Below are 26,375 nucleotides of genomic sequence, written 5' to 3' on the forward strand. Positions count from 1 at the left end.
AGAGAGATGCTGGAGATTGAACTCACTCTTGCACTTACAGTTGGCAGCACACATTGCACAACCAAACTGCTTCCCTAGCCTTCTGTTTGTTTTTAAAGCACAAACAGATATGCAATATTTTGGGGTATGTTTTACGTAGATTGTTAGTCAGCTATTAGACTGAAATTTACTAAAGCCAGTGGGTATCTGGCATAGGAAGAGTGATTGGGCTGAATTTGAATGAAAGCCTTGAGGTACTCTTTGCTCCATAATTAATGATATTTATTAGAGCTAATTTCTGTCCTCAGCCCTATGACCTCATGGTCCCTATGTATAACGGTAATTAGCTAATTGCTAGATAGGAACTTGGGTAGGAGAAAATAAATGTAGTATCTGATAGGAATAAGTAGCTTAAAATCAACACAAAACTGCACAATAAAATTTAAGGTTTTTTTTAATTCAAGTTTAGGGATATTTTAGTTTCAGGTTGTATAGTATCATCATGGCCAATTTCTTTCTGTATTTTCATTCTGTTACTCTGAATATTTTGCCTTTGTTTTATGGGTAATCCTTCTTATTACAAGTAACTGAAGCTTCTTAAATATAGTAGGTAGAGTGGCAGCGTCTTACAAAGATGGAGACGTTGATCTGTTGTGTCTTTTCTTCAGTCTAACCTCTGTGCCCTCATTCTCGAGAGCTGTGTCCTATGCCAACCACTAAGGTAACCACACGGAAGAGACATGACACTTAGGGCAGAAATTGCCGCGTAGATGAAATGAAAGTTCTGCAAGTCAGTTCTAAGGGAGATGGCTGTGCGTGCACAAAGAACTACAGCTGCTGCACAGAGATCGCGTAACAGAAAGCCTGCCACCGGCGTTTCCTGTCATCCTCGACTTTAAACCGTACTAGGCCTTCAAGGCAGCACATTGATACTTCAAGTCTGATGATTTTAAGACTTTTTTTAAAAAAAAGTCTTGTGTGTTAACACTTTCCTTCTCAAAGTGTATGAACAAGAAAACCTCGTACTTGAAAAAGTTCTGTCACATAAGTGTCTTTGTGGAATAGTGGCAAATAATGTTATTCTCCCATAAAACAAACAAAACTGAGTGAGTTCAAGGTGTAAGTTAGTTAGCCATGAAAGGGATTATTATTAATTTTTAGTGTAAGAATAATTAATGTTGTATTTTGATCCAAGTAAAGTGAAGATCGTAGTGCCTTTACGGTTCTTTTTCTCTTTTTCATTTGCATGTGTTCCAACATCCATGCACTTACGTGTAGGGACTCTGTGTGTGTGTACATGCGCGTGTGCACACTGGTGTGTAGAGACGGGACGTCACTGTCCTTGATCCCATTTTACTTCACTTGTTGAGACTAGCTGGTTGGCTGCCCAGCAAGCTAAGATTCTTCTGCGTCCATCCCTGGCTCTGCAATTACTCGCATGAGCCACTGTAGCTCGCTTCCCATGGGTGAGGAAGATCCAGATTCAGATATTTATAATTGAGTAGCTAAAATTTACCCACTGTGTTTTACAATTTTCCTCTCCTCACTTTTCTAAGAAAAAGAATTCTTACTCTGATATGCCTTCTAAAAATGAGTTTTCAAATACAGTATGTAGTTTAATTAGTGAATAAAGTATACTGTATATTTCTAGTTATATATTCTTTTTTATCACTTTTTAAAATCTAAAATGTTCTGATGTTTTTATTTTTTAATGCCTTAGACTTTAATTTGGGTCATTTACAAGTTTCCAGAGAACTGGTAAATGATGTCATTCTGCCAAGATGGGCCAAGTCAGCTGAAGATTTCATTTATAAACACAGAAAGGCTCTGGTAAGACTTCTGTTATATCACTGCCAAGACTAATAAGATATAGATGTGTTTGTCAAAGATGAGTTAAAGTATACTTTTTCTAGATTAATTTGTTACCTGTTGTATTGCACTGTTCTAGAATGTACACTGTGGTAATTGTAGGATATAAATCTTGCAAGATCATTCATGAAATATGTAACAAAATATAGGTTTCTACTATTTATTTATTTATTTAGTTAGTTAGTTAGTTAGTTAGTTTTAGTTTTTCAAGACAGGGTTTCTGTGTGTTATCTTGGTTGTCCTGGACTCACTTTGTAGACCAGGCTGGCCTCGAACTCAATGATCCCCCTGCCTCTGCTTCCCAAGTGCTGGGATTAAAGACATGCGCCACCATGCCCAGCTTCTACTCTTTATTTTTAATAGTAATTTATAATGGCATATATGCAAACCTAATTATAAATACTAAATTATCAGTGCCATAATACTTGATATATAGGAAATCAAATTTCATCAACTATTTCATCAAATGTTAATTATTGTTGTCAGTAGTGGGGTTTTGTTTTTTCTTGAACTGAAACATTTTAGACAACTATTACAAAAGAAGCTATCACAAAGTTGCATCCATGCCTCTCATTAGCTGACCTAGATTTGGGGGGGGGGATATTAATAGCTTTTTTGTGTTGTTTTCTTCACCCAGTAGATTTGGGAAATTTTTAGAATTTTTTATTTTTGTATTAGGGATGATCATCTGGTAAATCCTCTGCAAATATTTCAAAATCTGGGAAAACCCACAGTCCGAGTTGGGCCTAGAGGCAGTTACTTAGGAAGTTGAAGCCTGAGTTCATGACTTAGAGGCCAACCTTAGCAACACGGTGTGAACCTGTCTGAATTCTACCTTAGAGGCAGCTAGCAATGGGGACCTGTCTGAGTTCATGACTTAGAGGCCAGCCTTAGCAACACGGTGTGGACCTGTCTGAGTTCATGACTTAGAGGCCAGCCTTAGCAACACGGTGTGAACCTGTCTGAGTTCATGACTTAGAGGCCAGCCTTAGCAACACAGTGTGGACCTGTCTGAGTTCATGACTTAGAGGCCAGCCTTAGCAACACGGTGTGAACCTGTCTGAGTTCATGACCTAGAGGCCAGCCTTAATAACACGGTGTGAACCTGTCTGAGTTCATGACTTAGAGGCCAGCCTTAGCAACACGGTGTGAACCTGTCTGAGTTCATGACTTAGAGGCCAGCCTTAGCAACACGGTGTGAACCTGTCTGAGTTCATGACTTAGAGGCCAACCTTAGCAACACGATGTGATCTTGTCTGAAACAATATAAACAGCAAGAAGCAAAATCTCAAACACTTGTAGCCATGATCATTTTGCATAAGGGATCTGTAGCCTGTGTTAACATTCCAGTTCTGTGTGTCTAACTACTGTGTGGATTGCTATTTGTTGACCCAGCTGATAGAATTTAATGGTTCGCAGTTTCCATTTTGTTTGAAATCAGTTCAGCATGACTATAACTTTTAATTTTTTTGAAAGGTTACCCAGGTTCCTACTAAAACAACCTAATCCAAAATGTCACTTTAAAAATCCTACTAATGGGGCTGGAGAGATGGCTCAGCAGTTAAGAGCACTGTCTGCTCTTCTGGAGGTCCTGAGTTCAATTCCCAGCAACCACATGGTCATCTATAATGATCCAGTTCCTTCTTCTGGCGGATATACAAGTGTTTTGCCTGCATGTGTATCTAGACATTATGTATGTACAGTGCCCAAGGAGGGCAGAAGAAGGGGTCAGATCTCCTGGAACTGGAGTTACAGATGGTTGTTAGCTTTCATGTGGGTACTGGGAATCAAACACGCTTTCTCTAGAAGGAAAGCCCATGTTCTTAACTGTTAACTTTGTTCTCTTTCTAGGAGTCTGAGTATGTTTTCTGCTCATCTTCATGAGTGGATAGATCTGATTTTTGGCTACAAACAGAGAGGGCCAGCTGCAGTGGAGGCACTCAATGTCTTTTATTACTGTAGCTATGAAGGTATGAGCCTAAATATTTCTCCTATCGTAGTGTATCAATAGAATATGTGTTTATTTGTTATACATGATATTTGGCCATATGTACTTAACATAGGAATAACTACATCAACAAAGTCGCTTTTCAGTTGGAAGGCCCCAAAAGTGACATTTCAGTTTTGTAATAGTTTATCATTGTATATATATATATAAATAACAACTATCATATGCTTTTGGGTTTTTAATATGAGAAATCAAATTTCCTGTTTAATCAAGTCTTTTTTTTTTCCCAAGACAGGGTCTCCCTATATAGCCCTGGCTATCCTGAACCTCACGCTATAGACTAGGCTGGCCTCAGCTCACACAGATCCGCCTGGCTCTGCTGCCCTCAGTGATAGCACCACCACTGCGTAGCATCATCTTCATCGAACATTACAAATCATGTTTTACTAAACTTTGAAAGAAAGCATTTAGAATTACCAGGGATAAACTCTTCCAATAACATCAGCCCAGCACCAAAACCATTTTGCGGGGGGAAAAAGTTCTCTCTTTTAAGATCTTTTTTGTGTGTTTATGTACATGATATGTCCGTGTACAAGGAAGTTGAAGGCATATGTCAGGCTATCATCTTCCTCAGTGGTTCCCCCCCCCCCTTTTTTTTTTTGGTTTTTCAAGACAGGGTTTCTCTGTGTAGCCTTGGCTGTCCTGGACTCACTTTGTAGACCAGGCTGGCCTCGAACTCACAGCGATCCACCTGCCTCTGCCTCCCAAGTGCTGGGATTAAAGGCGTGCACCACCACTGCCCAGCATTCCCCCTATTTTTTAGACAGGACTTTTGTGCATACACACACAAATAGATACACACAGACAAAATATGTACTGCTTTAGAAAATTACTCTCTGGGGACATAAGTTGAAGATTCACATTTTACTAAAAAGGTGTTAAGCAGTCCTTGATGTATAACCAGTGTCATGCTAGTTTATTTCTTCTCAGTAGTGAGTTGATTGCTTCCTGTTTTAGGTGCTGTAGATCTTGATGCCTTAACAGATGAAAAGGAAAGAAAAGCTTTAGAAGGGATGATTAACAATTTTGGACAAACACCTTGCCAGCTGTTAAAGGTAAATTACAGACGTTATCGACAACTTAGAGCAGTGTCTCTCAGCCTTGTAATGTAGTTCCTCATAGTGTGGTGACCACCAACCATAAAATTATTTTTGTTGTTTCATAGCTGTAATTTTGCTAGTGGTATGAATTGTAATGTGAGTGTTTTTGAGGTAGAGGTTTGCCAACCTGTGCTTGTGACCCACTGGCCTAGAGATGGATGTTCTGGAAGGACGGTAAAGTCCTGGAACATGCCATTGATAGGGCTTGATTTATATGACTCCATTTAGTCTCTGCTAAGCTGTATTGTGTTCGTGTAATTGTTACTCCTGATGCTAGGAGGGCTGACATATTAAATAGAGAGGGACACCAAGTGAAGTTTAAAGCTGACTGTCCAAGGGATAGTACTACTGTTGTTTTTAAAGATTTTAGTAATTTTAAACTTTGAGAATCATTGCCCAGAATTTAGGGGAAAATTACACTAAACCATCACTTTAAATAAGTAGACTTGACTGTTCCTGGTTTAGTAACAAAAAAACTGAGGTAAGATCCAGTTATGAAGCCAGATGTCTTGGCACATGCATACCTGTAGTTTCAGATACTCAAGAGGCTGGGGTGGGAAATTATGAATTCCAGGGCAGCTTGGATAACATCTGAAAAACTTCACTCAGATAAAAGGTTCCCCTATGCAATGCACAATGCCTGTCATCTTTGTTTACATGAAATTATGGATAAAGAATAAATAATAATATCCTATTATTAAGTATATACTTTTTGTTGGGGGATGGTCTGATGTATTTTGATGTTTGTATTAATCAGTATTATCTGTAGGCCCGGCTAACAATCAATCAAGACACAGACACTTGTTATATTTTAAGATAGCTTTACTTAACCTGGGGCAGGGCAGATATCAATCCTCTAAATTGTCTCCCATAGTGGGGCAGGCATGGGATCCTTGTCTCAATCCCATGCCATCTGTTTCTAATAACTTCTACTAAGCTACCTCCCATCTATAATCCTAAATACTCGCTCATGTTTTTCATCTGGGCTGGATTTTCCATCCACGCCACGGGATATGTGCTTCTCCTCCAACTAACCAATGGCGGCCTTTTTCCTCTTTACTTCAGGTCTCCTTCTCCTGGTGGCAGTTTTTCTTCTTTCCAAAATTCCTCTCTCTCTCCTAGCCCCACCTATCTCTTCTGCCCTGCCCAGGTGGGATGACTTTTTATTAAGCAAAAGGTGGGTCAGACAGCAAGCAGTAATTAACATCAAAATACATCAGACAATCCCTCAACATCTCCTCTTTTTGGTCTAAATTAAAAAGGCCATTTTTTATATACAATAAGTACAACTATGAAAAATTATAAAAACCAATAAGCAAGACTTAAACGCATAATTTTTAATCAAAATGTATTTGGCAACCTTGTAGAAAATACTTTCTATTCTATCTTGGTAAATCTAAAGTTTTTAACCTAAATCAACATCTATTAAAGCTCAAATTGATCAACCTAAAAGTATCTATCTAGACTTAAAAGTATCCTTTTAACTCTTAAAAACTAAGCTTAATTTTAAAATTAACTATCTGGTTTTCAACCCCATCAGAGACTTGAAAAGGAATACGTTTAACTACCTGAGTAAAAGTGAAGTGCAGGTTAGCAGCTTCCAAAATGAAAAAATGACAGAGACAGTTTACTGTCTGAACAGACACCCAACATTCTCTGTAATGTTGGAGCATCATCTTCAGCCTTCTGGCCCGGCGTATCTGACACACATATTTATGAAACAGGAACCATTGAGGACTTGCTTACCCTGTCTTGGCAGAGTCTGGCCATCGACTCTGCCTGCGTCCAAGCAGAATTTTGTTTGTGGAAAAAAACAGATATTTTTGACCTGTGGCTGTTTTGCCACACTCAGAGCCATCTCCACAAGGTGGTTCTTCAATGTTCATCATTTTCTTTGAGGTAGGCAGGGTGCTGCCAGGAGTTAACCTGTCTTATTGTCAAAGAATCCTTAAAACAATAAAAACATCTTTTAAATGCCATATTCTGTAGGTCTCTGACATTTTTAAAGACCTTATTTAACTATTTTACCCTATCTATCTATAGAATCATCTGTTAAACCTAGCATGTATATTCTTATACTTGGCATGACTATGAACAGATCAACAATTGATTTATATTACTTAACTTTCCTAGTTTACAATAACACTATCAGACTATTGAAAGTAAACTATAAATTAATTGAGCTGTATGTGTACAATACCTCATACTAGAGTGAAAATATAATGTGTAAAGAACAATACCAGATTTGAATTCCATTTTAATGTATCAAAATTAAACCTACTTTACATCAATATACAAAATTCTATATCAATAAATCAAAATTAACCCTATTTGTGAGTAACAATTAAGGCCTCAGGTTGAGTAGATTCAATAATCTACTTTTTGTCCTATCAGTCCTATATATCTTTACTTTTTATTTAAACTAAATTAATTTCCATAATTTTTACAGTAACGATACAACTATTTTCACTCTTAAAATTAACTCAACCAAGACCAGGGTGATGACTCAGAGGGTAACTTACTGTGCTGGCCTGATGACCTGATGCTTTGACCTTGCATGGCTTTAGGGATTGACCTAACTAGGGCGAGGGGGCAGAGGATAAAGAAATGACAGGCACTCAGAAAAGGGGGAATCTGGTGAGCCATGCTCTCTGATTAAGAGGCAACCGCAACCCAGAAATCAACTAGGTTTTTTGTTTTAAATACATCTGAGTTGAGGAGACAGGTTTAATTAATTTTGTTAAGAGGTCTCTGTAGGGGAGCACTCTCAGGGTGCTGTCATCCAGGAGAAGAAGCTGGTCAACATTTTCTGATACATTATGCTCATCTGAGCATGGACCATAGGAAGGCTTTGCCATGTCATGAGGCACTGGGCCCTTGACAAGGCTGTGTTCATGTCAGCAATATATGTTCACTCAAGGCTTCTTTCTGTTCTTAACACATTCTCTCAAGGCTTCCTCCTCTCCTCACAACCTGAGTTCAGTCCTTGGAACTCACGTGGAAAAGGAGAGGGGGCGGCGCAGTGGGGCCAGTCTGTAACCTAACACTTAAAACAGGTAATGCTGTATTTACATCGTTACATGTTCCACAGTGTTACAGAGGAGATGGGGGAATTGTCAAGAAGCTTGAGTGTCACCACAGGACAAGCACTGAAACAAAGAGATAGCTCAAATAAGGAAGAAAGAGAACGGATCTAAAAAATCCATCCATTCACCTCCACTCAGACATGAGTACCAAACTCATACACTAAACAAAAATGAATAAACAAACAAACAAATAAGGGCAGCACGGTGACTTTGGGTAAAGAGCACTGGTAGTGCGGTGCAAGCCTGCTAGCCTGAGTTCAGTGCTGAGAGCACAAGGTGGAGAGAGACCTGAGGGCACAGGGCACTGTCTCTCACATGTACCCAGACTCACATTCATCACATATGCAAACATAAACCAAAAGTACATCATACTTACCTCGCAGGGAGAGACCATGATCACGAAGGTGGTTTTTCCCTGGGGAAGGCACTCCCAATACACTGATCCCTGCAGTTTCCCTCAACTGCACAATTTGTGGTAGTGGGGGACGATTAATGATTTCCCCTAAAGAAACAAAACTAAATTAATAACGCAGCTGGAGTGCTGGCTCGGCAGTTAAGAGCCCTTGCTACTGTTCCACAGCACCCATGCCGGGCAGCTGACAGCTGTTTGTACTCCAGCTCCAGAGGGCCCACCACCCCTGGTCTCCTAGGACACCAGCACTCATGACACATACTCCACAAGACATCCACATGATTTTAAAGAGAATAAATGTTTAAAGGAATTGGGGAAATGGCTTAGCAAGTAAAGGTGTTTGTTGTGTAAACCTTGGTGACATGGAACCCACATTAAAAAGTGTAAGGGGAGGACTGACTCTACAGTGTTGTCTTTTGACCTCAACATGAAAATTGTGGTACTTATGTGCCCACGTTCACACATATACACACTAAATTATTTCCAGATAGTAAGTAAAGTGATAAATCTAAGCCTCCCAGAAATACATATGATATCTAAGAAACGATTACTTTTTTCTACGTTTACAAACTCCAAAGTGACTAGGGTAAGTCACATGCATGGCTACCTTCCAAAACCTTTGTGTCATCCCATGTTTCTATTTACTAGCTGCCCCCCTGCCCCCCCCCCTTAACAGCTGGATCTCTTTTCTGTGTTCTGAATTTACTTAAAGATCAGTCTTTGTGCCTCTTACCTTCACAGTATTTATCCACTTGCCTCACTCAACAAGTCAAGTTTTGGACTGTTTTCTAGTTTCTCCTATTCCATAGTGATGATTTGTTTGGAGCTTTGACATGGATTTTTACATGGTATTATTTGTGAAATCATTGTTCTATCCTTTTCCTTTCAGTAAACTCTGCATGTTAGCACACATAATCCCAGCACTCAGGGAGGCAGAGGCAAGCAGATCTTTATGAGTTCAAGGCTAGCCTGGTCTACAAAGTGAGTGCTGGACAGCCAGGGCTACGCAGAGAAACCCTGTGTGGAGGTGGGGGTGGGGGTGGGACTGATTACTACTTAAGAGACTTTGAAGCTTTCTGGGCTACATAGTGAAATCTTAAAAGGAAAAGTGTGTGTGTGTGTTTGTGTGTGTGTGTGTGTGTGTGTGTAAAAATACAGAATAAGCCAGGCCTAGTGGTATAGGCCTGTAATTCTATCCATTCAGGAAATTAATGCAGGGGATTTATGAGTTCAATGCTTGCCTAATACAGAGTGAGTTCAAGGCAGCTTGGCCAACTTAGTGAGAACCTTTCTCAAAGTGATTTTCTTTTGGAGCGGTGTTTGAGACAGGGTTTCTCTGTGTAGCCTTGGCTATCCTAGACTTGGTTTTGTAGACCAGGCCGGCCTCGAACTCACAGTAATTTGCCTGCCTCTGCCTTCTGAGTGCTGGGATTAAAGGCGTGTGCCACCACACCCGGCCTTCAAAGTGAAAATTTTACAAAGGACTGGGGGAATATAGCACAGTGGTAGAACTCTTGCCTAACATATACAAGGTTCAGAATGAAACAGAGCTCTGTGGTACTCTGAATTGCAGCCTTTAGTTTCTACCAGCTCTACTGGGGGTTTTTTGGTTTTTGTTTTGTTGTTGCTGCTGCTGTTGTTTTGGGGGTGCTTTGTTTTGTGTTCTGTTTTTTCCACATGGTTTCTTTTTGTAGGCCTTGCTGTTCTGGAACTAACTGTAGACCAGCTGGCCTTGAACACCTGCCTCTGCTTCTCTAGTGGTGGGGCTAAAGGCATGCACCAGTACCGCCTGACTTCAGCTGCACTTTTTTTTTTTTTTTTTTTTTTTATAAGAACACTGCTGACTTCTTGGTGGGCAGGCAGTTCTCCTGCCCTGTGTGTTCATGCTTGTGGAGGTCAGAGGACAACCTTGGGTGTCATTTCTCTGGCAGTGTTCAGCTTTTGGTGGAGACGATCTTTACTGGCCTAGAACTTAGCAAGTAGGCTAGGCTGGCTAGCTATCTCAGTTGGCCTTTTTAGCCAAAGGAGAAAGATTTATACAATCTGAAGAGAAACCAGAGTATTCAGCTGGCCTTTTTAAAAACAAGGATTCTGTTAACTCAGCTCAGGTCCTCAGGTTTGCTTTGAGGCAAGCACTTTGCTGACTGAGTCACCTCCCCACTACTAGTTTTTATTGTAGTTCTTGTTTGTTTTGAATCACGGGGGTTTGAGATTGTAGTTTAGTCCAGGGGTGTTTACTCAGCATGTGCAAGTTCCATGTTCAGTCTTCATCACCACAAGCACAAGAGAGGGTTACCACTGGCAGCCTGTAATTTAAAATAAAGGTTTTTAAGTGTTAAACTACACACTGAAGTGTTACATCTGTTGCCTATAGTATAATATTTTGTAATAGAAACAAAAGAATCTAACTACACCTCCCTGATTTTGTTTTGTTTTCTTTTTGAGACAAAGTCTTACTATGTAGCCCACACTGTCTTGGAACTTTCTATCCCTGGCTTCAATCTCGCATACTTCCTGCCTCCATTTTCTAAGCACTTGGATAGTCAGTATGGTGTCTCAGTGATAGAATTCTAACTTGCAAGCACTAGGATTGCAGGTATATGTTACCATACATGGCAAGAATCCCCTTTAGAAAGACACTTCATACATGTTAGTTGTATCCTTGGAATAGTAATAAGATATTTAATATATTATCAATATATTTAACATTAATATACTTAATTCTGTGTCTGTGACATGAAAAGTAAGAAAAAGACAGAATTATACAGTCATGTCTATAGTTTGACTTTAGGAACTTGGACATTTTCATCAGTCTTGTTTAAGGAACTAAATATTCTACAACATTATAAAGTTTGGATGTTAAGTGCTGTATTAATTTTACCAAATGATTATTAAACATATGCCAAGTTGGAGATACTTCTGGGTACTTAAAATTCTGAAAATAAGATTCATGGCTGCCTTTATGGGGCCTATAGCCAGGCCAGTGAGATGATTCAGCCGGTAAAGCTGCCTGGTGCCAAGTCTGAGGATCTGCGTCCAGTCCCCCATGTCAACACGGTAGATGGAAGAGAGTTGTCTTCTTACTTCCACATGTGCATACGACATGTGCATGTCTGCACATACACAGAAAATAAATAAAATGGAACTTGGAACTAAAAAAATTTCTCTAGGCTAGACAGGAAAGGTTTACCATAAATAACCAGTGACTACTTAAAGGAGAAAAAAAAAGCTCAGAAATCCTAAATAATTAGTGAAAGCATGAAAAAATTATTCTGACCTAGAAATGCAGGAATGCTATCAATAAAGAGAAACTTTAAGATAGGAATGAGATGTCTACAGAGAAGAAGAGGACGAATGGTGAATTTGCTGTGGGGATAGGCTAAGCCGTGGCCTGCAGTTCTTATATGCATACTATGCATTCTGTTGTAGCACAGGCCACTGTGTATGAGTGAACACAAACATGCTTTCATGTAACTCTCAATTTTTTTCTTAAAATTACTTTGAAGGAACCACACCCTCCAAGATTATCAGCAGAAGAAGCTATTCAAAAGCAGACCAAAACAGAAATTCCGACCCTAAACCTCTTCCAACACCTCCCTGAACTGAAGTCATTTTTTATAGAGGTAATACCAAACTTGGTGATAACAGAGATCTTTCTCTAATTCTGTGTACTTCACTTAATTTGTGTGTGTTTGTACATGTATGTGCAGGTGTGCTCATCCATGTGTGTGCAGGTGTGCTCATCCATGCCTAGAGTTGTGCCATTTCCTTGGTGTGCGGGGGAAGCCTAAGGTCAACTTGGAGTCTCTTTCTCTGTTGTGCTCTCTACCTTACTTTTTATTTGTTTGCTTGTTTGTTTTTTTGTTTTCTTTTCGAGACACAGTTTCTCTGTGTGATCTCGGCTGTCCGGCACTCTCTTTGTAGACTAGGCTGGCCTCAAACTCACAGTGATCCACCTGCCTCTGCCTCCCTGAGTGCTGGGATTTCAGGTGTGCTCCACCGCACCCAGCGTTTAGAAAAGCAGTTTTAAAAAAATGATTAATAAGTTTTATTGGATTTTATAACTTATTATTTAGTTCTTACAGGCCTCTTAGAATAATTCTTGGTATATGGTATATATCCAGTAATGTTATCGACAATAAATGTTAGCTATCATTTGAGCTATAGACACATCAGATAAGTACTTTCAAATTATTGTCATCTTAACATGGTGATAAGGTGATGATAATTGTCTCTTCAGAATGGTCTTTATTTTTGAATCATAATATATGATTTTTATAACCTAGGGCTTTCAGAAAGTACCTTGGTTAACAAAATCGATTGTTTTTATTTTTTATTTTAATTTATTATAATTTATTCAGATTACATCCTGAATGTTATTCCTTCACTTCTATCTTCCCCATTCCCATTTTCCCTCCCTCTTCTGCCCTATTTCCCTCTCCTAGACCTATGATAGAAGGGGACCTCCACCCCCACCATATGGCTATAGTATATCAGGTCTCATCCAGATAGCCTGCTTCCCCTTCCTCTGTGTTCTGCTGGGCCTTCCCACCAAGGGGAGGTGATCAAATCAGGGCCACCAGAGTTCATGTCAAAGGCAGTCCCTGCTCTCCTCATTGGCTCTCCTGCTCTATCCATTGGCTAGATCTGAACAGGGGGGTCTAGGTTCACTGCATGCATTGTCCTTGGTTGGTGCAATGTGTGTGCAGGCCCCTTTGGGTCCTGATCCTCCGGCCTGATGGTTTCCTTGTGGGGCTCCTGAACCCTCTGGGTCCTTCCATACCACTCTCAACACTCCATCCAGAATCTAGCAGTGAGTTTTTTTTATAAAGCCCAAAAGACTTTCCTATAAATTATGAACAACTTTCTCATTTAGCTTATTCTAAGCATGTACGTCTGCATTATGTTTGTGTCAGTATAGCAAAGGACAAAGAAAGATCTGAAACCTCTGTCTGTTTTGAATGATTTCTCATCCTTAGCATCTACATCTGCCCACCAACAAAGTATTGGAATAGGTGGTAGTAGGTTTCAGATGACTCAAGTGTGCTAGCTACTCAAACATGGCAAATAATTCCTTTCCCACATTTTGTAGTAAATTATTATGTGATCAGGACAGTAAAATGAAGTATCATAGTGGTCATTCTTGTTTTAAAAAAAGAAATTTACAATAATTTGTGCCTAGTAATGAGCAGAACCAGCTATTAACCACCTTTTATTTTACAGGGAATTAGTGATGGTATTCCATTACTAAAGACCATCATTCCCAAAAATCAGTCTCGCTCTTTTATGTCTCAAGGCAGCCCTGAGTTACTGGTAAGTTGATGTATACCTGTTTCATATTGCTATGTCTATATTTATTAGTTTACCAAAAACAGAATAAATGCAAAATATTTCAATTACATTTTTAAAATGCATTATGTGTAATGCCAGCCTGCATCTGGAGGTCAGAGGACAACTTATGAGAATTGGTTCTTTCCTTCCACCATGTGAGAAGAATGGAGTTTGGACCCTCAACATTGGTGGAAATTGCCTTTCATTCTAAGCTAGCTCATTGACCCAGTAATAAACTTTTTTTTTTCAAGACAGGGTTTGTCTGTGTAGCCTTGGCTGTCCTGGACTCACTTTGTACACCAGGCTGGCCTCGAACTCACAGTGATCCACCTGCCACTGCCTCCCAAGTGCTTAGATTAAAGGCGTGCACCACCATGCCTGGCAATAATAAACTTTTTAAAATAATTTTTTAAGTATATTATATGTGTGTGGATGGTTTGCTTCTTTGATGTGTACCTCATTCATGCCTGGTTCCTGAGGAGGTCAGAAGATGGCATTAGGTCTTGTGGAACTGGAGTTATAGATGGTTATGAGCCACCATGTGGGTGCCGGAATCCAAACCTGAGTCTTCTGAAAAAGCAGCCAGTGCTCTTAACTCCTGAGCCACCTTTCCATCCCCTAAGAACATATTTTTAAAATAATCAAGAAGGCTAGAAAGGCTCTCTGCCCCTCCCTGCTCCAGAGACAGCTGCATCTTCTCACACAGTGCCAGCCTCGTCCCTTGACACGATGGTGAAGGTCAGAGTGAACAGATTTGCCATATTGGGCACTTGGTTACCAGAGCTGGCTTCATAGCTGGCAAAGTTGAGATTGTTGCCATCAAAGACCCCTTCATTGACCTCCACTGCATGGTCTACATGTTCCAGTATGTCTCTACCTATGGCAAGTTCAACAGCACAGTCCAGGCTGAGAACAGGGAGCTTGTCATCATCAGGAAGCATATCACCATCTTCCAGGAGCGAGATCCTGCTAACATCAATGGGGTGATGCTGATACCAAGCATGTTGTGAAGTCTACTGGTGTCTTCATCACCATGGAGAAGACTGGGGCCAACTTGAAGGGTGGGGCCGAAGGGATCATCTTCTCTGCCCCTTCTGCTGATGCCCTCATGTTTATGATGGGTGTGAACCATGAGAAGTGTGACAACTCACTCAAGATTGTCAGCAATGCTCCTGCACCACCAACTGCTTAGCCGCCCTGACCAAGGTCATCTATGACAACTTTGCATCATAGAAGGACTCATGACCACCATCCATGCCATCACGGCCACCCAGAAGACTGGATGGCCCCTCTGGAGATCTGTGGCGTGACAGCCGTGGGGCTGCCCAGAACATCATCCCTGCATCCCCTGGTGCTGCCAAGGCTGTGGGCAAAGTCATCCCAGAGCTGAACGGGAAGCTCACTGGCATGGCCTTCTGTGTTCCGACCCTCAACATGTCTGTAGTGGATCTGACGTGCAAACTGGAGAAACCTGCCAAGTATGATGACATCAAAAAGGTAGTAAAGCAAGCATCCGAGGGCCCACTAAAGGGCATCCTGAGCTACACTGAGGACCAGGTTGTCTCCTGCAACTTCAACAGTGACTCTCACTTTTCCACCTTTGATGCTGGGGCTGGCATTGCTCTCAATGGCAACTTTTTTTTTTTTTAGGATTTATTTATTATTTACACAGTATTCTGCCCACATGTGTGCCTGCCCACCACAAGAAAGCACTGGATCTCATTGCAGATGGTCAAGCCACCATGTGGTTGCTGGGAGCTTGGGATCTTTGGAAGACCAGGCAGTGCTCGTAATCTCTGAGCCATCTCTCCAGCCTCTCAACGATAACTTTGTAAAGCTCATTTCCTGGTATGGCAGTGAATATGGCTACAGCAACAGGGTGGTGACCTCATGGCCTACATGGCCTCCATGACCACCCACCCCAGCAAGGACACGAGAGCAAGAGAGAGCCCTTCGGCTCCTGAGGAAGTCGTTCCAACTCAGTTCCAACTCAGCATTGTTCCACCACGCTCTGCTCAGTGAATGTTTTACGTGAACTTATATTTATCTACACAACAGCCCTATGAAGTAGGGACCATTATTTTCCTTTTACAGATAAGAAATTAAATCTCAGCCAGATGTGATGGCCATCTATGATCCCAGCACTCAGGGAGGCAGAGACAAGTGGATCTCTGTGAGTTTGAACCCAGCATGGTCTATGAAGTGAGTCCAGGACAGCCAAGGCTACACAGAGAGACCCTGTCTTGAAAAAAGCAAAAAAATAAAAAGTAAAATAAAATAAAATAAAAAAGACCTAAATCTCAAAAGTATCATGCAGAGCTAGCAAGTAGAGATCTGAGCCCTTAGCACATTAACTAAAACTAGGTTTGTCTCATTGTAATTTTGTAACTTAACTTGGGATTCGGTAACCTGTTGTTCTGTAATTGAGGGAATAAAAAGGTTTTCACTTTTAAAATCAAATATGTACTAAGACTGTCATTTCCGGGACATTTTAGCAGTCCGTAAATTCTACTGATTGGGTCTAAGTGATATTTGTGTCATATTTTTATGGTAAAAATTAACCTCATTAGCACTAATGCTAATAACCTGAGAAATTAAAAGGAAAAATAATTTGTTAAAAATGATGACTTTTAAGATTTGGTTTCATGTGTCCTACAGTATTCCCCAAAATGATAGATGTCAGAATCTGTGAGCTTCTGGCTGCTCTTGTCATGTTCCTTCTGTAGTCCTTTATTTGAGTTTTCATGTACTCTTTTTCAGGTAACAGTAAGCATGAATTATGTTATTGGAACCCATGGCTGGCTACCATATGACAGAAATATTTCTAACTACTTCACATTTATCAAGGATCAAACTGTGACCAACCCAAAGTAAGTATTGAACATTTAAGACAGAACAGCTTATGCATTTTGTTGTTGGTAGGGGGTGTTTTCCCCAAAATGGGGGTTTTCTGTAGCCCTGGCTGTCCTGGAACTCACTCCGTAGACCATGCTGGCCTTGAGCTTAAATACCCACCTGCCTCTGCCTACCGACGGCTGGGATTAAAGGTTTATGGCACTGCCCAGGAGTTCCTGTTATTTTTAAAGTAATGCTTTGATACTCTGATTTTGTCTTCTTTCTCACCTTCCCTCTCCTCCTCTGTTTTAAGTTATACCCTGACAATATTTGATATTCAGACATTACCTAATTTATATTATAACAAATATAGAATAAGATATTACTTTGGGAATGGTAAATTGTCCTTTTTTGTTTTGTTTTGTTTTTTCGAGATAGGGTTTTTCTGTGTAGCCTTGGCTGTCCTGGACTCACTTTGTTGACCATGGTGGTCTTGAACTCACAGAGATGCACCTGTCTCTGCTTCCCAAGTCCTGAAATTAGAGTTGTGTGCCGCTACTCTTGGCTGCCACATTAATCTTTAGTTATTACAAATAATCTTTATTTGGTTGTTTGGGTTATTTCTTCAGACAAGATCTCACTTTGTAACCCTTGCTGGCCTGGAACTCATGCTGAAGACCAGACTGGCTTCAAACTAATAGCAATGCACTTGCCTCCTGAATGCTAGGATTAAACTAGGCACTGTAACCCTGTCTGAGAGATATTTTATAGTTCGTAATAGTGTAAGTGATCTCTTATGGCAAAGTCTAAAATTCAGTTGTATTTACAGAGCTCAGCGTACTGTGAACGGTCCTTTTGCCCCAGGGCTGGAAATCACATCCAAACTGTTTCTAGTGTCGCATGATGCAAAGTTGCTCTTCAGTGCTGGACACTGGGATAATAGTATCCAAGTAATGTCACTTACCAAAGGCAAAATTGTCTCACATAACATCCGACATATAGGTAAGAGTTAACTTTTCCCCAAAACTTGTTTTTCTGTTTCTTTAACCATATAAAAGTGGAGCATAAGTCGGGCGTGGTGGCGCACGCCTTTAATCCCAGCACTCGGGAGGCAGAGGCAGGCGGATCACTGTGAGTTCGAGGCCAGCCTGGTCTACAAAGTGAGTCCAGGATGGCCAAGGCTACACAGAGAAATCCTGTCTCGAAAAACCAAAAAAAAAAAAAAAAAAAGTGGAGCGTGTTCCTGGTAGGAATATTTATTGTATTGGTGTACACTAAGCCACCATATAAATTAAATATATTTTAATATTACATTAGAAGATATTAAACTAAGTTTTATTTTTAAATTGGAGTATAGACATAATGATTTTGTGGCCACATAATAAAATTTGTCATTATTAGATAAGACATTATTAACAGTAAAGTATGAGAGATAAAATTGGTGAATATAGCCAGGCTTGGTGGCACACGCCTTTAATCCCAGCACTTGGGAGGCAGAGGCAGGCAGATCGCTATGAGTTTGAGGCCAGCCTGGTCTACAAAGTGAGTCTAATACAGCCAGGGCTACACAGAGAAACCCTGTCTCAAAAAAAAAATTGGTGAATATATATTAACCTGGTACACTTTAGTATTTCAGGCCTCAGTATAAAATTAAAAGGGTTTTTTGTTTTGTTTTGCTGTTTTATTTTCAAGAAATGTGTTAAATGAGGGCACGGGGTCTGCTGCTGCCTCCGCTGGTAACTGGTCTCGATGACGGCTATCAGATGGCTGCCCCTGGGCATGTCCTCTGTTAGGCCTGCCTGATGATTTTGTTACGTTTATTTTCCTCTGCTACCATGTGCATCCAAAGGGATTACGTGCAGCTCAGCGGTGTCGGCAGCAGGGTCCTGCGCTTGCTGAGTTATGATGCCAGTCCTGCTTAGTAACAATTTGAACATTAAGGGAAATTGCCCTTAAAGTTCTTCTCTGTCAAAACATAATCATTTTATTTTATTCTTTCTTCACACAGACATTGTGACTTGCTTAGCTACAGATTACTGTGGAATACACTTAATTTCTGGTTCCAGGGACACTACATGTATGATATGGCAAATAACACAACAGGTAATAATCATACATTTTACATTCTTGGATTAGGGTAACAAGTTTTGCTCTGGAAGTACGTTTTTGAACATTTTTTAAATTCTGTTGTCTGAGCTGGGCGTGGTGGTGCACACCTTTAATCCCAGCACTTGGGAGGCAGAGACAGGTGGATCGCTGTGAGTTTGAGACCAGCCTGGTCTACAAAGCGAGTCCAGGACAGCCGAGGCTAAAGCAGAGAAACCCTGTCTCGAAAAACAAACCCATTTGACCACGTCCCCTGGATGGGGAGACCTGGTGGCACTCAGAGGAAGGATAGCAGGCTACCAAGAAGAGACTTGATACCCTATGAGCATATACAGGGGGAGGAGGTCCCCCTCAGGAACAGTCATAGGGGAGGGGAGTAGAGGGAAAGCGGGAGGGAGGGAGGAATGGGAGGATACAAGGGATGGGATAACAATTGAGATGTAATATAAATAAATTAATAAAATATATTTTTTTAAAAAAATTTTTAAAAAAAAAGAAAGAAAAACAACCCCCCCCCAAAAAAGCCTGTTTCCTGGCTTCTGTCCTCTCTTGAATACCACCCTTTTATAGATTTGTTGCCTGATTCGTGGCTTTGTTCTCTAGTAGTTACCAAAAATTAACCCTTGCCAGCTTCTCTAGAAAAATACTACGATAGCATAATAACATCTCCTCCTGTCCTGTCAGGTGGAACTGTAGGAATTATAGATGTCCAGGTGTTTTTCCTCTTTATTGCGGTCTTATCATGATAGCAATGTAGAGAGGTTTTTTGTTTGTTTTTGTTTAATAGTTTCCAAGCTTTCTACCTTGCTAACAGGCTGTCTTCCACTCCCAGCTTCTCCTCTGCCTTTTATTTTGTATGTTACAATGTTGATAGTTTAGATGTTTTATAAGCCTTCTTTGTGGCTCAGTAGGAATCAAGTATTGTATATCAGCCAATCTCTTAAGATCTCTTTTAAAATTCTATGATAGTCTTCCTGGAAATTGCTCTTAGCTGCATGGTGGGTGATTAAGGCTGAGCTTTTGTTTTTATTTTTTTAGGTTATTATTTAATTACATCATTTCCTCCTTCCCATTCCCCCTTTCAGACCTTCACATATCTCCTTCACTAGTCACTATTGCATGTGTATATGTATTTATATATACATACGTATTCCTAAATGTAACCTGTTGAGTCTATATAATGTTACTTGTATGCATGTTTTGAGACTTGACTGCTTGGTACTGGCTAACCTCTCTCAGCTTTGCTCGTTTGCCTGTTCGTCTTTGTGTAGGGTCCCTCCAGTTGGGCATGTTCATTGTCCTCCTTGTTCAGTTCATGTCAGGGCAGTTGTGCTGGTGGGGCCTTACGGGGTAGCTTCTGATGTTATAGGAGACACACTGGCATAGCAGCACACTGGCCAATCCTGTGCCTCGTACAGTTCTGTTCCGTCCTTTGCAATGTTTACTGAGCATGAGGCACCTGGGTTGTTTTATAGATGTTGTTCGTTGGAGCTGGGCTCTACAACTCTATGTTTTGATTGGTTGTAGTTTTTTGTAGTGGTCTACACCTGTCACAAAGAGAAATTTCCTTAATGAAGGGTGAAGACCACATCTATCTGTGGGTATAAAAATAGATGTTTATACATTATTGTTAGGAAGTACTCTGCTTCAGTAAAGTAGTGGCTGTAGGTTCTCCTACAATGACCGGGGTACGGTCTGGGCTTTCACTTCAAGGCCAGTCTAATTTTCCTAACAAGATTCTTATCTCCAGAATAAGAAAACCTTGTCTCAAAAAATAATAATAAGGAAAGAAAAAGAAACATAAAAATAAATTTTATTACATTAACAATTTTCTGTGTCGACATTTTAATTATTATTTCTATGTAGAAATACAAACACCTTTTCATTATATGTTTCATACCCTTTAATACCTTTGGATAACTCCTTAATCACTTTATTTCCATTTGTGTTCTATACTATGTTATATTTTATTTATGAGTGTCATATTTTTACCCCTATTTTGATATCTTAGGAGAATTTTCATTTCTTACTGATTTTTACTACTGTGACAAAAAGTTGTGCTATGATGTGATTGATTGATGTATGATTATTTTATTTTCACTAACTTTACCACATTTTTAAACTCATAGTTACTGACATTCTTGGATTTTTCTGACCCTAAGATGGCTATGCCATCATGTGATCTAGAAATAATGGCGACACTCCCTATTTTCCAATATTATCATTTCATTTGCTTATCCTATTACTTATTAGCTAATGCAGCAAAGTAAAACCATGGTAGTGACTATCCTGTCTTCTGTCTGATTTTGATTGAAAATGACTTTGCAATTTTGCCCTTTGTCATAGGGTTTGCTATCAGTTTTCATCAATATTATATTTTTATATTTAATTTCTTTCTCCTACTTTTTGGTAACTTAATTTTAATGAAATTTAAAACTTATATGAGGCTGCAAAAATAATACATTTGTTCCTTTGTCTTAGCATCCTCTATATCTGTCCCCTTTCAGCATCTTTGTTTTTCTCACCTATTTAAATGTTGGAAATACTTCCTGTCCTCTGAGCACTTCCATGTGTATCTTCCAAGAACAAAGATTTTCTTCTTAAATTTTGTATTATGATGATTTATTTACATGTATGGGTGATGCACACATGCCATGATACATGTGTGGAGGTCTGAAGACAACTTTTGGGGGTCAGTTTTCTTCCACCATGGGTAGTTCTGGGGACAAACTTCAGCGCATCAGGGTTGGTGGCAAGTACCTTTACCCACTGGTCCATCTTGACAGCCCCAAAAGTTGTTCTGCCACTACAGTGCAACTGCTGAAATGAGAGTGTTTAATATTTACAAAGCACTATTATCTGTATATGTTTTATACTCTCACTTTGTCAGTATTACCAGTACTGTTCTATATAGCTGTTTTTCTATAATTATTTTTAGTGTTTTCTTTTTCTAAATGCAGTTAATTAGGAAATTTCTTAGGTTGAAATTGCCTTGAATTCATATCATAAATTAACATTATTTTTTTGTGTTTTTATTGAATAACTACCTTAAACATTATTCTTTTTTGTTTGTTTGTTTTGTTTTGTTTTTCGAGACAGGGTTTCTCTGTGTAACCTTGGCTGTCCTGGACTCACTTTGTAGACCAGGCTGGCCTCGAACTCACAGTGATCCGCCTGCCTCTGCCTCCTGAGTGCTGGGATTAAAGGCATGTGCCACCACACCCGGCCTACATTATTCATTTTTATTGTTACTACATTTTGCTGTTGTATTTTCTTTACTAGGACTATAATTTTCCCCCATTTTTAAAAACAAGGCCTCATTTATTTCTGTGTCCTTAAGTAAAACATCATTTTTGATTTGTCATTACCATGTTTAATATTTGGATATATAACCTCTATGAATGAACTTGAGAAGTGTTTCTTCTTCTTGAATTGTAAAGTTTTTCAGAGGATCTGGACAGACTTGTCTAGATGACACACAGCACACATTTCTTCAAATATAGAGTAAATATACACAAAGCAGGGTTAAAAACAAAGGGATTCTCGAGAAATTTTCTTCAACCAATTTGTCTTATTAGCCTGCAGTTTCAGCCTGTGTGGAAGCTGAGGCAAAAGCATGACAAATTCAAGGGTTGCCCGGCTACAGAGTGATAGATTAAAGTCAGCCTGAGTGACTTAGCAACACTTCCGTTTCAAGAATCATTTTTACAGGCTGGCTATATAGCTCAGTAGTAGAGCATCTGCCTAGCATGCACCATTAGTGATTGTACACACATTTCTAGCAAGAGGGTTGCTGGGACTCACAGGTCAGCTAGGCTAGGTGAAAACAGCCCCAGATTCAGTGAGAGACCTTGTCTCAGAGTAAGGCCAAGAAAAGCAGAGCAGGCATACATACACAGTTAAGAAAGGAGTGACAGCTGTGGGAACTAAAGGCGGGGCTAGAGGTGCTGCTCAGTGGGTAACGTTTGATTCCCAGCACCGTGTCAGACTGCTCACACTGCCTGTGACTCTAGATCCCGGGGATCTAATGTCGTCTTCTCACCGCCACAGGCACTCACACCAGAGGCTTACAGTCACACAGATGCTTATGTATAAATAAAATAATAAAAAGAAATTTTTCAAAAATTAAAGGCAAATCAGTATAAATATAATTGAGGTCTATAAATTGCAGGCTATAGGTTCTAGAGTCTAGGAAGTATTCAGATATATAAAATATTTATTTGTATTTTTATTTGTATTTAAGGAAGAATAAATTTGTAAATTAAAAGAGCAAATAACTTAGAACAATTAATATAAGAAGTCAGCATTGATATAATTCAGTTTAAATTTTGGAGTTCAAAAGACTAAGAATAATTGAAGCATCAACACCAGCCTGGGTTAGTGTCAGTGAACTCAGTGGTTATTACTGCTTGTCATATTACTTTGTCAAGAGGAAGTTGGAATACAGTATAAACTTTGTTACAATAAACAAAAAACAGCAAGAGCCTTGGGAGTGGAGGGAACAAACGGCAAAAAAATTCACACTTGCTTTTCTTTTTTAATTTTAGGGAGGCACTCCTGTAGGCTTAGCATCTAAACCTTTTCAGATTCTTTATGGGCACACTGACGAGATACTGAGTGTGGGCATCAGCACTGAACTTGACATGGCCGTTTCAGGGTCACGGGTAAGAAATAATACGTTTTCTATACATTGAGTAACAGGGTTTATATTTGAAAAGTCTTCTGTAGGGAAGCAGGAGAATTTTTTACATTTATTTTCAGTGTTTCTGAAGTAGAGCAATACAGAAAGAGTAAACTTGAAAGCGCTGGGTTGTATTTAGGCATCTTACTGACCTCATTTGGTAAGGAAGACAGCACGCTACAAAATAAATTGAATTTTCAAGATTAGAGTTTTTCCTAAAGCATATATGTCCTTGATGGGATAATTACTTCCTCAGTTTCTTATCCACATTTCTTTGTCAACCACTTTGCCCTCTCCTTTTTGTTGTTGTTGTTATTTTCATTGTCTGGTGTCTCCTGTGTGTAGGATGGCACTGTGATTATACACACCATTCAGAAGGGTCAGTACATGAGGACTTTACGGCCGCCTTGTGAGAGTTCCCTGTCTCTGAGCATTCCCAATTTGGCCCTGTCTTGGGAAGGACACATTGTCGTCTATTCCAGCTTGGAAGAGAAGTCCAACCTCAAGGTACACAGCGCTGCTCTGCAGTAGGTGTAGACAGTCAGTAACGTCTCTCCTTCCCAAGGACAGAGGCAGCCCGAGGAAGGAGAGAGGCTGTGCTCTTATGATTCGTTACTCAGTTCTCACCGTTAGATACACTTCTACCACAGTCTTGTCACATGTTTTATTTCAGAAATTTCTGTTGGTCTGTATTGTACATGATTTCAAGTGTAATTTTTAAAGCTAAGGATATAACTCAGTTGGAAGGCTACTTGCCTTGCAAGCTTGAGGCCCCAGGTTAACAAACAAACAAACAAACAAAAAAATACAGCCATGTTTTTAATTCCAAAAATCTTATTAATTGTGTGATAGGTTTAACTGACAATATAAAAACTCAACCTTTATTCGAGATCATTAAAGTTTCTTAATTCTTTATAGGACAAGAACATGTTACATGTGTTTTCTATAAATGGAAAGTATCTGGGTTCTCAAGTCCTAAATGAGCAAATATTGGACATGTGCATAGTTGGAGAACACATCGTCACTGGCAGCTTTCAAGGGCTCCTGTCTATAAGAGAACTCCACAGGTGAGTGCTTAAAGAGGTCAGACTGTCACTGAGGAGGAGTGGGGGATGGACGAGAAGACGGCTCAGGAGATAAGAGTGCTTGCTCTGTAACATGAAGATACAGGTTCAGATTCCCAGCGCACACATAAAAAACCAGATGCGAAGTCATAGTGTGAGCATCTCTGATTCCAGTGTTCCCAGATGCTAGTAGGCCAGCTTGTCAGTGAGATAATGGAAAAGCAGCAAAGGTGACCTTGTCTCATGAAAGATGGAAGGTGTCGGGGCTGGAGAAATGACTCAAAGGTTAAGAGAACTGGTCGTTCTTCCAAAGGTCCCAAGTTCAAATTCCCAGCAACCACAAGGAGCCTCACAACCATCTATAATGAGATCTGCTTCCTTCTTCTGGCCTGTAGGCATACATGCAGGCAGAGCATGTAAACATAGTAAATAAATCTTACAGGAAAAATAAAAAGATGGAAGGTGAGGACAGACACCTAAGGTTGTCCTCTGACCTCCACGAGCACTAGGCATGCACACACCTGCAAGTCACACACAGAAGAGACAGCAGTGTTGTGCATGCTGGAATATGCCCCTAATATCACCACTTGGGGACCAGTCTCTATTCCAATAATGTTTTTCCTTTTTTTCCCTCCTCATTTTTTTTTAAAGAGTCTTCTAAGAAGACTCAAAAATTAGATAAACCAGTGGACTCATATATATATATAATTCTCTATTTTCTAATCATTAAATAACAATAGGTATTTGTCATATGGAATATCAGACAAAAGCAAATAGACCTATTTTATTAACTGTAAAGATCCACGCACATGCACTTTTTAAGCTCTGGGGCCTTTTTATTCACCTTTAATTACCAATCAACAAGACAAAAACAGTAAGTAGTGTGTGCAGGAAGATTCTAAGGATTGTTAGGATCGGAATAATCAAAGGAGTCTTGTTGAAGACTTAGTAAGATTTGAAGTAGAGATGAACTTGGGGAAATGATGAGAAAATGAACTAGAATTGGAGATACGGTAGTCTATGCCTAGAAATCCAACATCTGTAAAGTTGGAATGCAGAACTAGATGATTAAGTTACCTTCGTAGCCAGGCACAGTGATGCACGCTTTTAATCCCAGCACTTGGGAGGCAGAGGCAGGTGAATCTCTGTGAGCTCGAAGCCAACCTGGTCTACAAAACGAGTCCAAGCTCTTTCGAAAAATCCAAAATGCAAAAACCAGTTACCTTTCATGTATAAACTTCTGTCTATCCATTCTATATGTTTGTAACTTTGTCTGGTTTTTATCTCTTCTAGTTTGAATCTCAGTGTCACTCCATTAGCCATGCGATTACCTATCCACTGCATTTCTGTAACCAAAGAATACAGCCACATTCTTGTAGGCTTAGAAGATGGCAAGTTGATTGTTGTGGGTGTTGGCAAGCCAGCGGAGGTAAAACTCAGCATCATGAATCCCCCTTACTGTTGAGGGTTCTATGGGCCTTTATTCTAGCTGATTCAGAAGTCTCCATTATGGATGAACTGAAACATAACTTTGACTAAGTTGTTAATCAGTAGCTTTTATACTATGGTATAAATGAAAGCATGTTTGTGGATTGGTCTTTGATTCACTGTGTCAATAAGAAAATTATTTTACTCCAAATCAGACTCGCGAGTTGTGTGGATTTGAGGCATAAAAGCCCTTTGTCAAAAAATAAAATACAGGCTTCATCAATCAGACTAATTTGACTTAACAAGTACAATGCATGACTATATAAAGGCATCATTCTTTTTTTAATTTGGAACTACAAATATTCCATAACCACATGCTTATTCTCAGTGAGTTTACTATACAGATACATTTACTTGCTTAATAGTCTATTATAGATCTAACACATTTCTTCCTCAGAAAACAGCTGTATCCCAGG

At 39.8% G+C, this 26,375-nt stretch overlaps 1 protein-coding gene and 1 pseudogene across 1 annotated transcript in view; both read left to right on the top strand.

The window, feature by feature from the left end:
• The window catches only part of Nbeal1 (neurobeachin like 1), a 147,238-nt gene that overhangs the window by 119,050 nt on the left and 1,813 nt on the right, over nucleotides 1–26,375 (top strand). Inside the window, 13 exon segments of the mRNA XM_051153879.1 lie at nucleotides 1,700–1,809; nucleotides 3,700–3,714; nucleotides 3,716–3,818; nucleotides 4,814–4,911; nucleotides 11,961–12,077; nucleotides 13,678–13,767; nucleotides 16,546–16,655; nucleotides 17,450–17,622; nucleotides 18,629–18,723; nucleotides 23,274–23,390; nucleotides 23,753–23,914; nucleotides 24,326–24,474; nucleotides 25,765–25,900. Of these exon segments, the coding sequence (XP_051009836.1) occupies nucleotides 1,700–1,809; nucleotides 3,700–3,714; nucleotides 3,716–3,818; nucleotides 4,814–4,911; nucleotides 11,961–12,077; nucleotides 13,678–13,767; nucleotides 16,546–16,655; nucleotides 17,450–17,622; nucleotides 18,629–18,723; nucleotides 23,274–23,390; nucleotides 23,753–23,914; nucleotides 24,326–24,474; nucleotides 25,765–25,900 (1,475 nt within the window).
• Nucleotides 14,469–15,212, top strand: LOC127196317 (glyceraldehyde-3-phosphate dehydrogenase-like; annotated as a pseudogene).

This window comes from Acomys russatus, chromosome 12, assembly GCF_903995435.1.
Source record: "Acomys russatus chromosome 12, mAcoRus1.1, whole genome shotgun sequence".
In the NCBI taxonomy this organism is placed as follows: Eukaryota; Metazoa; Chordata; class Mammalia; order Rodentia; family Muridae; genus Acomys; species Acomys russatus.